Here is a 14,148-nt window from a genome sequence, read left to right on the forward strand (position 1 = left end):
TGTTCACCCGATCCAAGTCCGATTCAAATAGGGTCAAATGTTATTATCGATTTTTATTATAATAATAGGTAGTTGGTTCCTAGTCGAACCAGTCCAACCGATTGGTTTTGTCTAGGTTTTAAATCTTTGATGTAGAAGGTTATCTAACGAAATACACTAGTAGGTAAAGTAACATAGAGAGAAATACACCGATAATTACACTAGCATCTTATTTCACTTATGTAATATGACATATTCTCATTGGTTGATTAAATTATAACAGGAAAAATCACTGGAGGATACGGTGAGATATAGAATAGCTGGTAGATAAATGAGGTAAGATACAATGAGACAGAGAAATTATAAAAGAAAATATAATATGTATAAAACACGAGAATAAGTGAGACATATAAAAGAATACAAAAATATCTGAAAAATTACTATAGATATTTTATTTATACTAGTATCAATAATGTTATCAAATTATGAACAAACAATTCAAGATTTTTATTTCTAACTAAATTTGAAAAAGAAATTCTAAAACTAAAATATAATTGAAATTTTTACTATAATTTATTAAAAAATGAAAAATGAAAAATTTGTCTGAGCCCGGGTTCGAACCGGGGACCTCTAGTGTGTGAGACTAGCGTGATAACCAACTACACCACCCAGACAGCTGTGATGCACCGGCAAATTTTAATGATTTCAATACGGCGCCGGTTTACCATCTTATATTATCCGGAAACACCCTGCACTGAACTGATACTAAAAGGAACCCGAAATCTCGTCTACTCAACTTCGAATCCTCTCTCTCCGCAACAATGACCAGAACCACCAAAGCCAAGAAACTTAAACCGTCCATCACCGCCACTAGAAAACCCACAAAAAAAATCCTTAAAAAAGAGCCCAAATCTGTACAAAAACCGGAGAAGAGCAAACCCGAGACGAGAATATCGGACTCCGATTCCGAAGCCGATACCGATAAGCTTACAGCGCTCCTAGAGCCCTACTCGAAAGACCAGCTCATAAACCTTATTTCCGCCGCCGCCGTCACCAACTCCGCCCTCTTTGATCACCTTCGAGCCGCGGCCGACCGCGACGTTACCCACCGGAAACTCTTCGTTCACGGACTCGGGTGGGACACGACGCCGGAGACGCTGAAATCGGCGTTTGAAAATTTCGGCGAGATCGAAGATTTGAAGCTCGTGACGGATAAAGTAACCGGAAAGGCGAAAGGGTTCGCCTTTATCGTATTTAAGACCCGAAAATCGACCGAGAAAGCGCTCCAAAACCCCCAGAAAAAGATCAACAACCGAATTGTGTCGTGGCAGCTGGCTTCTGTGGGCCCCACGGCTCCCCCCGCCGCCGTTGCGAAGGAGGGAAAGGACCAAAGTATTATTAATAATAATAATAACAGTAATGGGGTTGGGGAGAAGAAGATTTATGTGAGTAATGTACAAAGGGATGTTGATAAGGAGACATTGAAGGTCTTCTTTGAAAGATTTGGAGAGATTGAAACGGGGCCCTTTGGGTTCGATGTGAACACTGGCAAGTCAAGAGGGTTTGCCATTTTTGTGTATAAGACTGTGGAGGGGGCGAGAAAGGCATTAGAGGAACCGGTGAAGGTGTTTCAAGGTCACCAATTGCATTGCCAGAAAGCAGCTGAAGGGAAGAACAAAAATCATAGTAAAGCCCATTTCTCGCAACAAGTACGTGTCATAAATTTCGAATTTTGTAATGTCTTTTATTTGCAGGTTTTTCCTATTATTGCTGTTGCAAGTTTTAGATTGTATGGTATACTTGATGGTGTTAAAAGTTTGAATTTTTTTACATGTTATAATCGAAATTTGCTTAGTTATACATGTTTAAGATTTCGATATTCTAGTTTTACACTGTTTTTGCGACTTTTGGATTGTGTGTTATGGTTGATGTTGTTAAAAGTTTAATATTTTATATGTTTTAAGTGAATTTACTGTGAAAGCAGCTGAGGGGAAGGACAAGAATCACAGTAAAGCCCATTTTTCAGTACCAGTTTGTGTTGAAAATTTCAAATTTTGCAATTTCTTTTACTTACAGGTTTTTCGTATTCTTGTTGCAAGTTTAGATTGTGGGTTGTAGTTGATGTTGTTTAAAGTTTCAATTATTTTATGTTATATGTGGAATTTAGCAGGTTATGCATGTTTGCAAGTTTTTTGATATTACAAGTTCTACACTGCATATGATAAGAAGATTTAGATTGTGTCTTATAGTTTATGGTGTTAAAAGTTTGATATTTTGTATGTTATAAGTGAAATTGACTTTGTTATGCATGTTTGAGGTTCGAAATTATAAGTTTTAGGCTGTATATGGTGAGTCATCCAGGTGTCCTTGCAAGTTTTAGAATGTATGTTATAGGTGATGGTGTTAGAAGTTTGATATTTTATATGTTAAACAAGTGCAATTTAGTAAGCTATTCATGTTTGGAGTATGATATTATCAGTTTTATGCTGCAGATGATAAGTTATACAGGTGTTGTTGAAAGTTTTAGTTTTTTATGTTAAGTTGATGTGTGTTAAAGGTTAGTGTTTTCTAGGGTGTTAGTAGCATTAAGTGTATGATAGTATTTGTTTTGATGGTAATAGTAATGATATTTGTTTTGATGGTAATAGTAATGGTATTTGTTTAGTAGTACTAGTTTCAAGTTTTATGTTATAAGTCTTACTGGTATGGTAGAATTTATTCTGAAGGCAAGAATAGTAATTTGTGAGGTGCTCATTGTGCAGGGACAGCAAACGGTGCAAGGGCAGCAAACGGTGCAAGGGCAGCAAATGGTGCGAGGGCATCATCAGGGGCAGGGGCAAGGGCAAATACAGGATCAAAGCCAGATGCTTGCTGCCATGGCAGCTGCACAGAATTTGGCATTGTTTGGGCAGCATCCAGGATTGAATCCGGTTTATGGAGGATTATTTGCGAATCCTGGATTGATTAATCCAATGGTGGCCGGGGCATTGAATCAAGGTGTTGTGCCTTCTAGCCATGTGCCTGTAGGTACAGTAGGTGGCTTAGGATCATATGGGACTGGTCAGAATTTGCAGCATGTTTACCCAAATGCACAGGGTAGAACTCAGGGGACCGGTGGGTCGTTTCCTGGTTATACACCATCTTACTTGTGGTATGGTTTACAGATATCTTTGTTTGATTTGCTTTGTGGATTTTATGTGTTCTTTTTTCTGAATTTAAGAGGCCTTTGTTTCATGATTTTAAACAGTTGACAAAAACTTGGATACACAAATCTCAAAATTAATCTCAGTATTTTTTTATTAAAAAGAAAAAAAGCCATTTGATATTATCGAAAAACTGTTTTCAACTTTAAACCATGGAAAATATAGAAAACAACATTCTTTTTCGTTTTCAACTTTTGCAATAGAATTTACATTGCATCTGAAAACTACATCCGGAAACATATTAAGTTTCCACAAATTTCTCATATATTATTATTTTTAGAATAAAGAATTGTATTACAATCTAAGCCAAATGAATCCTTAAGGTTTTCTGCATGTATAGTTTTGATTTTTGGCTCTTTTGCAATGTTTGTTGGTTTAATAGTCATTTAAAAAAAATGGTTAATATATAGATTTGAATCACAAAATATTTGACTAATTTCTCTTGGTTTTCAATTTTTTTTTAAGGAATTGATAGATGAATCTATGGATTGATTTAATTAGATTTTGTTATGATTTTTATATTTATATTTATATTTTCCCTCTTAACATCTTTTCCACTATTCATCTAATGATTTCACTGGATGTTAACCCTGATTTTTTGAATTATTTTTCAAGGCCTTGCTCTGTTTGGGTTTTATCTGGTTCTGATAATTATCTAGCTCCTCAATGATACTTTCAACCTGTTGTTTGTTCATTCTTTTGCTATACCTCATTGTGTTTGAGATTTAGTTCTTAATGCTATTCCCCTTTTTCTATCTTTCACTTATGACGAAACCGTTGAACTACCTTGGGAGATTGTAACAGTTCATTGGGTGCACCAATGCTTTGGAATCCGCCTTGTGCTTTTTTTTCTACAATTCCTCATATTCTTGTGTAAACTCTGCCGGAAAAGTTACAAAATTACAATCTTTATTTTTGCATAAAATCAGCACTGGTCCCCTCTCTTGTGCAATGATGCCTTCATCCTTTTAAAAAATTTAACATCTTATATTCTTGTTTATCTTGATTCCTCTTCTTCCTAGACTTATCTTCCCTTTCTTTGAGCAGTCACTCTTTACACAGATGCAATTCGTATTTTCTTATGGTGAAGGAATCTTCTCATCTCATTTTGTCATTTTTTCGAATGAGTTTTTGCAAGAGTGCTTTCTTAGCCCTTTTTTCTTTCTTCAACTTATGTCTGTCAAGACATGGAATTATCAACCTATTAATTACTTTGGTTTGTACTTTTTAACTGTTTTGGGTTAATACCATGTCTGATTTTACATTTAGAAGCATTACTTCTTAAAAAGTTTTATGATGTTATTAAAGAGGCCAATTATTTTTTGTGTTATTTTATTGTCATTACATGTTTGGGTTGTGTACTTGCAGATGATTTTCAGCCAAGCTTTGAGGAACAATATTCATGCCACTTTGGGGGATTTTATCTAGTTTTGTTGTGGGTCAATTGCGAAGTTTGTGAACTTTTCATATGCTTCATAATTTTGAGTTTACCGAAGCTCGGCCATAACTTGGTGGGCCTTTTCTTCTTCTTTCACCTTACCGTCTTTTTTCTTTCAATTTTTCTCTTTTTGACTTCTTATCTTTATCTTCTTCTTCATGACTTTCTTGGAACTTCTTTTCTTGTAAGAATTTGTGACTTTTGGTATTTCTTTACATTTACGGTCTACATTTATCTTCAATATTCAGTTTTTTAATTTTAAAGTGTATTTGAATGTCGCATTAAGATTTTTTTTCTTTTTTCTTTTGCTATCATTTCCATGATCATTTGGGTTGTGATTTGCCCACAGATGTTCTATATTTTTATTTGATGTCATTTCTTTTCTCGAAGTTATTAATTACTTTGCTTTAGTTGAATACTTAGTCCCAGTTACATCTGTTATTTGGTCGTTTGAGATTTTTCTGACATCTAATATATTTCTCAGATCTGAGGTGGTTTAGGTTTTGATTTAAAGGATATCCATGTGCAGTTTTCTGCATGTATAAGACTTATTTGCTCCCTTTTTTGTTCATATTCATCTTATGTTTCTATGTATGAAATTTTTCAATCTGGGATTCCAATTGGTGTTTTTTGGATCTAAAGTAAGTGCATTTGCGAAACTCAAAATTGTTTTTATTTCGCTAAAAACATTCTTTGATCTATTTTTAGGTGTTTTTTGTTCAAGTAGATAAACTCTTCTTATTTCTTTAGAAAGTTTTTACTCGAGCTTTTTTTGCCGAAAGTCGTTTTATACAAAATCGTTTTTTACTTAAAACATTTCCAAATGCATTGGAAACTGCTTTCAGGTTTTAAACTTTAAAACAAATCTTGTGCTTTTAAGATGCATAAATTTGATGAATTATAAGAATCTTATTTGTTAGTCTTTCGATACCTTCATTTGTTTACTTATGCATCAAAATGAAAGGTAAACTATTTCACGATCGAGGTTTAGTCGAGTTTAATTCACCACATACTTGGTTCTATAATTTGTATTAACATAGTTTTTTTTCCTTTTGTTACAAACATCCGGTTTATGTTTAATCTTTTGAGGTTTGAAAAGATTTGATGCACTTTTAAGTAAGAATTTTATACATATATTTATTTACTTATTCAAGCATGAAGAAGATCGAGGTTTAATTGAGTCGAGTTCACTGTTTATGTGGTTCATTAATTTGTTTAAACATAGATTTTATACATTTTCCTTGACAAATATCCATCTTTGGGTTTATATTTAATCTTCTGAGGTGTGCAAAAATTTTATGCATTTTGAAGTAAGAAACTTATGTATTAGTCTTTTGTTACACATTTGTTTACTAATTCAAGCATGAAAATTAATGCAAACTTATTTCGTGATCGAGTTTTAGTTGAGTCGAGTGGAGATCATCGCATATGCGGTTCATCAATTTGTTTAAACATAGTTTTTATACGTTTTCCATTTGTTACAAACATCAATATCTGGGTTTGTGTTTAATCTTTTGAGATGTGAAAAAAAAAAAAAATTGATGCACCATTTCGAAGTAAGAAGCTTATTTGTTAGTCCTTTGATACATGCATTTGTTCACTTATTCAAGCATGAAAATGAAGGTAACGATATTTCGTGATCGAGTTTTAGTCGAATCGAGTTCGTTCGAGTTCATTTGATTGGGAGATAGTTTGTTATGGGGTTTCCTTTTGTTACAAAAATCCAAATTTGGTTTATGTAAATGTTTAAACATTTGTGCGCAAAGAGATGATAAATATTTTTACCCTTGTTTGATGTATGATCACTCGTTTCAATATTGACTCGATAGCATTATCAGGTTGATACTAACCGTTAGATCATCGTAGATTCTCATTTCGTATGTTGATCTAATGGTTGTAGCGATCAGACTTTTGCCAAATTATATTGTATCGCTCAATTATATATACAAGTTTGACATTATTAGTACTTTTTTTTCAAAACATAAAAAGAATTAGATTGTACATTTCAATTGCCCAAACCTACGTTCAAATTTGTACGTGGTAAAAGCACCTTCAAATAGACAAAAATGCTTTCTTGCAAATGTAGTAACCATTGATTAAAACAATGGCTTTTCAAGAGCATAGAAGTTTTTGAAGCAGAAGCACTTTCTGCAAATTGTCTTCAACGTTATCAATCAATCAAGCATTCTAAATAGAGAAAAATAAAACGCTTTCATTGTCCAAACTCCAAAGCACTTTTTTAAAAAGTTGTAAAATTGATGTTGTTCTTCAATCCATGGGACCAGAAAAGCACTTAATTTTAAAAATTCAGCTTCTTTAAACCTTAATGTGAACACTTTCTTTGCTAATTCAATATTGAACCTCAAAAGAAATATGAAAGAAGATTAGTAAAAATAACATGCCATTAGATCTAAGGAAACTAATTAAAAGTAGCTAATCATAAAAATAATAATCATAATTATCACAATATTTTTTTTTTTCCGACTTAATCGACGCCACGGCTCGAAGTTCTACAGTACTCTAATTCGTGCAAGAAAAATAAGATAATTATGCTAAAAAGCATGGTCCTAAATATGGCCTCCTCCCTCATAAGCTAAAAATATTAACCATGAAGTTAAGAGGAATAAGTCACATAGAAACACAGTATTTTTAAGAGGAGGCCCCTAGCATTTTTGTTTTCAAACTTTACTTCTTCCTCTTCTTTGGGGGCTGAAGTGCTTCCTCGTCTTCATCTTCCTCATCCTCTTCATTCTCCACGTCTTCAACTTCCTCCTCTTCATCATCCCCGTTGTCATCGTCGTCATCGTCATCATCGTCGTCGTCGTCATCATCATCTTCATCTGGGTCTTCACCGACCCCATCCTCTTCATCATCGTCATCCTCTCCATTCTCCTCAGCTCCACCGCCCGGCGCATCCCCAGCAGGCGCCTTCTTCGAGTTACTGTTATTGTTGTTGTTGTTGGGGGGGTTATTGCCATACCCATCCTCGGACGACAATTCCTCTTCACCTTCGCCTTCGTCAAATCCGCCGTCCCCATCCTCATCGTCATCCCCATTGCCATCATTCGCATCATCAGCATCAAACGCCGCACCTTGGGCTTCTACATCCCCCTTAATTCTAGGTTTGGTACACATCAAAGCCCCAAAAAGATCCTGAAAACCTTTTGCATCAAGTACATTCCACAACCAGACCCAACACACAAAAGTGACATAAAAGAGAATATTGGATATGTTATTCAAACAGAAAAACAGAGGATAATAAAAGTAGAAGTGGCAGTGTAATATGCTTCCACCACTGAGGGAAAAAGAAAAATATGCTTCTGCTTAAAGTATGGGGCATCTAATTGCATTCAAACATATATTCTGCATCTTACTGTGAGAATATATTCTTCTAAAGTACTACAGTATTGAGTTCACCGAACCTTTGGATACCGAAATAGACGAAACCGGAATGACCGGTGCGGTGGCAAATTCCAGGAGTCAGATATTTTTCATTAGTAGACAAAAGAAACTAAAGATTCTAAGCTATAATAACATAAAAGAAATTGACATTTCCATGGAATAATATCTTCTTTCACATCTTTATCAACTTTTGATCATTCATGCATTTATCAAAATATCTAAATCCTACATTTGACACACAAAAATAATGCCTTAAATATCTTGTAAAAGATGTCGAAATACAAAATTTTAATCATATCAATACATTTTGACTGGACTCGACAGGACCCTTTTGGAACCCAATAAAATAAAAGAAATATTTCCTTTAAAACGACATTTTTAAGGGTTTTAAATCTGCTTCTTAAAAATGCGATTTTTGTCAACCAAGCATTATTAAATAAGCAAACAAAATAGTACTTTTCACTGTATCCAAAGCCAACACAACACACAAGTAGATGCTTCTACAATCTAAACCTGCCACGTGTCCAACAACAAGAACAAAAGAAGCATCTCAGAAACGAATATTCCTATCCCGCCTTCATCAAAAATAAAAAAATACTTGTAGAAAAAGCAAATTTCCTGTTCTGCTTTTGACTTTTCTTAGTTATAAAATATTATCAAAATTATAGAGAAAAACATTTTTTTTACTATCTCACGTGCGCACCACGTGCGGTTGAAACCCTGGAACTCAAACCGCCCTCTCAAAAATTCTTAACCATCTCTCCCCAGTTCCGCAATTGCCTCCTAAAATATCCCCGGCGCACATTAGCGCCACCGGCATATTTAACAACTTTTTGAAAAAATTACTAAATTAAATTCGTTAAATTATATGCTAAAAATATCTTTGACTAAATAGAAAAAAAATAAATAAATAAAACCTTCGTAAATCGAAAATTCCTAGTACGCGCAGTAGACATGAAATTATTATCAAAATATATATATAAAAAAAATCTTTCTTTATTCGTTAAAATTACTTAAAATACAAAAATATCTCTTCAAATATTAAAAAAATATGTAAACATAATGATAAAATTTGAATCAACTCACGCAGGTTAGCGGATACGAGCATACTAGCACAAACGGTAAAAAAAAAAGAGAACCAGAACTATACAATTTACGAAGGCAAGCAAAGAGAGCAGAAGAAGGGGAAAATAATATAAAAAGACGAAGGAGAGGCGCAAGTTAGCGTTACCTGAGCAGTTAAAACTCGAGTTTTGAGGAGAGTAGACACCAGCAGAGCCACGAGAGCCTCCGCGGCGCACCTTAGCGAGCCGTTATTATTAACCGTAACCGTCACTGGACCGTGGTTGTGACTCTCCATTTGTACGGAACAAAACAAAAACTGAAACAATAGAAACCTGAAAAACAAAAAAAAAAGACGTAAAGCCGTCAGATCTTCGTCTGCGACAACCTAGTCGTCAGATTCCACAGTTACCATACACTAAAGACAAAGCAACAACAAAAATAGAAAAAAAAAAAAAATAGAAAATGTTTTCAGAAAACAGTAAAGAGAAACGAAAACAAAAACAAGAAAATAAAGTAAACGAACAATTTCACGGTGTTACTTTCGCAGCAGAAGTCATAAACACAGAAAATATTTTCCAATTTTAGTAATAAATTAAATTATTCAAAAAATTTACTCTCACAGCACACAAGAAGTTTCCTAATAATAGTAAAATTCGAAATTAAAAAAATAAAAATAAAACGAAATAAAATTCTCATACCACCACAAGAAACAACTTTAAGTTTCTCGGAGAAGAAATTGAATTCTGAATTTGTAAAAAATTTCACGAAAATTCAACGAAAACAAGAAGTGAAACGTCAATTCGCCGAGAATTCCGGCAAATTTGCCGGAATTTCGGAGAGAAGAGAGAGGAAGAACGTACCGGAGGGAGGAGATCTGAGAGAGGAGGGAGATCTGAGGGGAAAAAGAAAGGAGGGAGGGACTAAAACGAGCGTAGAGAGGGGAGGATCATTGTGGACCGTCGGATCTTGAGATGATGATGATGATGATGGAGTAAAAGGAGGAAGAGATTAATAGAGAAGAATAAAATCAGAGAGCGGGGAGGGAGAGAGTGAGAGAGAGACTGACTTGCTTTGGTTGCTGCTGCCCGTAATTTTTCCAGAGCAGGGTTCGGGCTGGACGGGCAGGCGCTATGGGTTCGTGGAAAAAAATGACCTATGGGTTCGGGCTGCCCGAATTGGCAGGTATGGTATGGACAAGTGTGGGTTTGAACCAATTTTTATTATTTCTTTCTTCGTTTTGGATTATCATTTGGACATCCTAAAGTTGGCCCTAATTTCAATAAATAAATATATATTAAATCGTTTATATTATTTGAAAAAAAAAATACTTGTATTGTGTAATTAATTACGATATAAAATGTATTAGAGTCAATTTTTCACGTATAAATTTTGTATATAAACTTTTTTAATAGTTTTTATTTCAATGTACGAGATTGGCTCCCTAGTGCTCATAGCACATAACGAACAATACCTATTTGATTGGATTTGCGATTTGTCACTTACTTTTTGAAAATATCTCATATTCCTATTTAGTTGACTTTTTTATTCTTATAGGTCTTATTCACTCTAAGTCACATAAATTTGTATAAAAACTTTTATCAATAATGAAGGTTGTACTTGTTATCTTGTATAAATAGAGTCTACTGCCATTTCTCCTCGAAGTTTTTTTTCTAATTTCCTTCAATAAGTATCTAAAACAAAAATTTACTCTAATTGATGTAATATGTGTTATTCGATTAACAGAAACTCTAATGTGACGATACCAAATAAATCATTATTTTATATACCTGACAAATAATTCTCTATAATAAAATTAATGCAACGTTTCTCTTCAGTCGAGCCTCGTGAAATAAGGATTTCTTTTCTTAAGTATAATGTCGGTTTTCCATTAGATTTTTTATCTTTAATCTAATAGATGAAGGATAGTAAATACTAGTTAGCTGACAAAAACCCTAACGAATCATTAGTGATGCAATAGACCTCTACTATTAGGGTTTTTTTGATAGATTATAAACCTCGTGGATCTTTTGAATATTTTCCCTTCAAATAAATCTTGACCGACTTTATAAATAAAATTTTTTAAAGACTCATAAGAATCACGTGTCCTTTTGTCCTTGGGCAGTGATTTATGATACGTCACTGCCGTCACTGCCATGCCTGGTTACAAAACCAAGAGTAAGGTTTAACTAGGGTTAACTAACTTAACTGGGCAGTTAAGTCAAGGATACGAGGTGTAGTTTGTTTGTTAGGTAGTGGGGTTTTGTTTAACGTTCACCCACTTCCCACTTTGGTCCCACTGTTTTTAATTTATTTCTAATCTTTGATTAATTTATAAGTTAGGTTTTTTTAAATGATAATTAATTAGTTTTTTTATTCATATTATGTAAATTAAATTTATATTCATAACATGAAAATCACATTTTTTTTTTCACAAATAATATCCTATTAACATTTAATTATAATATTTATTAAGTAAAATTACAATCAACTAAGATTATGAGGTTGGTCGAGAGTTATACGACAAAAAAGATTATTGATCATTGATTCACATCTGATCTAATGATTTAGAAGTTATTGATGTGACATTAAAAGAATTATTTAAAATTTTAAATTGTGAATATATATATATTAAAAACATTATCTTATACAAATGTGTAAATCTTATATAGAATTTGAATTGCAATCGATTGATGTCCATGAATATTAAAAGATGAAATTTTTGCATTCCTTCAAATTATTTAATTCAAATTTTGTCTTATAATGTTCGTTAACAACAACTAAAAAGATTCATATTTTAAAAAACTCCGAATATTACATATGAAAAGTCGAGGATTATTATTGGTGGACCTAATCTTATATTAATAATTGAATGTGGAAGTGATACAAAACTTAGGTTTTAATTAATTATTTTTTTTAAAGAAAAAATATATAAAAAAATATTTAAATTCCTTAAAAAAAATTGTGAAATTTTTATCTAAAAATTATTTTCTTAAAAATCAAGTTTTATTTCCATAATTAATAAAAATATATTTTTGATTAAAAAAAAAAATACCTAGTTTTCGAGCCAGGTAGTGGGCCGGGTATGGGACTGAACTACTTGCTTTTTGGGCCGGGCCGAGGAGAGCCCAATGTTTGTATGATATGTAGATGTTATTATGTAATTGGTAATTACTTATAATAATAAAAATATTAAATTTATTATTGTTATTAATTATTATCATAACACAAATGTAGTTTGTCTACCCACTACTCAATATAAAATTTCCAAGTATGATTTTAATAATATGGTCGGAAAGGAAATTATAAAATAAAAATTTGAACTTTTCAAAGTACAATATTAGGCCTTCAAAAAATATTAATAGTTTATTATTTGGCTTGAATATATTAAACCTAATTATTAGATATTATTTGAATTCTTTATTTGGTTATCCTAAACCCTAAGTTAGGTTTATACTTTTGATTGGATTCAAGTTGCTTCTTGGTTGTATTAATTATAATATATGTTTGGAATCTTTTCAAGTTTAAAATTAGATACGAATTTTTAGTTATCAATTTTTTTTTTAAGTCAAAGGTAAACGGAGTTGTTGATTATTATTATTATTATTTTTTTTTTGTGTTGAAATTTTAAGTTGGAGTTTGTTGATGGCCAATTTTTTTTTCAGAGGAAGCTCAGTCATGTATTTAGGGCCCACTCACATAATTAAGGTTCCAATTAAGGTACAAAGTTACAACTTAAGCCTTAAAACTAAGTTTTGGGCCCAAATTACTATTTTTAGACCCCTTAAAAGCGTATCACATGATGATACTGCTGTTAAAGTTTATTAAGAGCCTAGTTAGTAAATACGGATACGACAAAAAAATGGTACAAAAATTTTACGGATATGATATAGTAAATGGTGAAAAATACGTTTGTTAGAATTCGATCATAAAATTTGGATACGGAAAAAATACGGTACGGGTTTAATATGGCATATTATCAATAATATGTTTTGAAAAATACGGCAATATCAATCCTAGTTTTAGTACTTTTCATAGGCCATTTGATTAAAATCTATATAGCATTTCAAATATACGGGTACAGCAAAAAAAAAGGTACGAGAATTTTATGGGTATGATACGGCAAATAGTAAAAAATACGTTTGTAAAAATTCAGTAAAAATTCAGATACGGGAATAATTCCCGAATAATACGACTGAGGCATATAATTTGTGAATAATACGGTTAGGTTGATAAAATATGGTAGTTCATGAATAATAACTGAATTATATGACTAGGCGTATAATTCGTGAATAATACGCGAATTTACTAATTAGGATCAAGAGATAGCACAAATTGTCCCATGAAACTTGGAAACCAACCAAAACAAAAGTTTATTCAAGTTTAAGCCCACTTTGGCTAGTTTTGAATTTTTACAGTGAAGCCCAGCCCATTGAGCCCATTGAGGTTTTTCAATTAACATTACGGTTATAATGAGTAGATTTTCATTTCGGCAATATCATAATTACGATAAAGACTTTAGTGGTCCGTAATAGTTCTACTCCAGAATATAAAACTTAGCAAAGAAGATCGAGATTTTATTCTGTAAATTTGAATAATATCTTTTTTTTTTTATTAATATTAACTTCTAAAAAGGTTTAAACTCTTTTGAGTTTCCTTGTAATGGTTGATTTGCTTTTGCAATTGCCTCGCTACCAAACTTTCTTTTTATGACCAAAAAATATATATATATATATTTTTTTTAAAGAAAAAGAGGACTTTTTTAATATTAATAATTAATTATAAGAAACCTAAAAAAAGATTATAATATAAGTTTCATATAAATAATAATTTATTAAAAAAATTATAATATGAATAAATTTTAGATAGTATCTATAAAGATTACAAAGTGTTAAACCTTACACCTAAGGGCTAAGAGGATAAGTTAGATTTGTTCATCATAGATTTGTACTTTGATCAACTTAATCTCATAAAACATTGTAAAACTATTTAGATAACATTTTTTGATATTAAATAATAAATTTTCTCGTATCAAACTTAAAATAAGAAAAGTTATATAAAGTA

At 32.2% G+C, this 14,148-nt stretch overlaps 2 protein-coding genes and 1 non-coding gene across 4 annotated transcripts; 1 reads left to right on the forward strand and 2 right to left on the reverse strand.

Annotated features, from left to right (window-relative positions):
* Positions 1 to 579: 579 nt before the first annotated feature.
* TRNAV-CAC lies at positions 580 to 653 on the reverse strand. Its single transcript has one exon. It is a non-coding gene; the product is annotated as a tRNA-Val (tRNA).
* Positions 654 to 754: 101 nt separating this feature from the next.
* On the forward strand, positions 755 to 4,888 carry LOC116121759 (UBP1-associated protein 2B-like). The gene is made up of 3 exons (XM_031407703.1): positions 755 to 1,688; positions 2,742 to 3,130; positions 4,551 to 4,888. Coding segments are annotated over exons 1-3 (1,278 nt in total). The 5' UTR covers positions 755 to 800; the 3' UTR covers positions 4,552 to 4,888.
* Positions 4,889 to 7,031: 2,143 nt separating this feature from the next.
* On the reverse strand, positions 7,032 to 10,226 carry LOC116121761 (phosphopantothenoylcysteine decarboxylase subunit VHS3). 2 transcript variants are annotated; one of them, XM_031407705.1, is made up of 3 exons: positions 9,948 to 10,226; positions 9,254 to 9,419; positions 7,032 to 7,773 (listed from the first exon to the last, which is right to left on the reverse strand). In XM_031407705.1, exons 2-3 carry the CDS (start codon positions 9,380 to 9,382, stop codon positions 7,306 to 7,308), a joined length of 597 nt encoding a protein of 198 aa, XP_031263565.1. In that variant the 5' UTR covers positions 9,383 to 9,419; positions 9,948 to 10,226; the 3' UTR covers positions 7,032 to 7,305. The 2 variants fall into 2 exon arrangements, with proteins under 2 accessions (XP_031263565.1, XP_031263566.1); XM_031407706.1 differs by lacking the exon at positions 9,948 to 10,226 and adding an exon at positions 9,786 to 9,922.
* Between the last annotated feature and the right edge of the window lie 3,922 nt (positions 10,227 to 14,148).

The sequence above is a fragment of the Pistacia vera genome, unplaced genomic scaffold (genome assembly GCF_008641045.1).
Source record: "Pistacia vera cultivar Batoury unplaced genomic scaffold, PisVer_v2 Contig128, whole genome shotgun sequence".
NCBI lineage: Eukaryota > Viridiplantae > Streptophyta > Magnoliopsida > Sapindales > Anacardiaceae > Pistacia > Pistacia vera.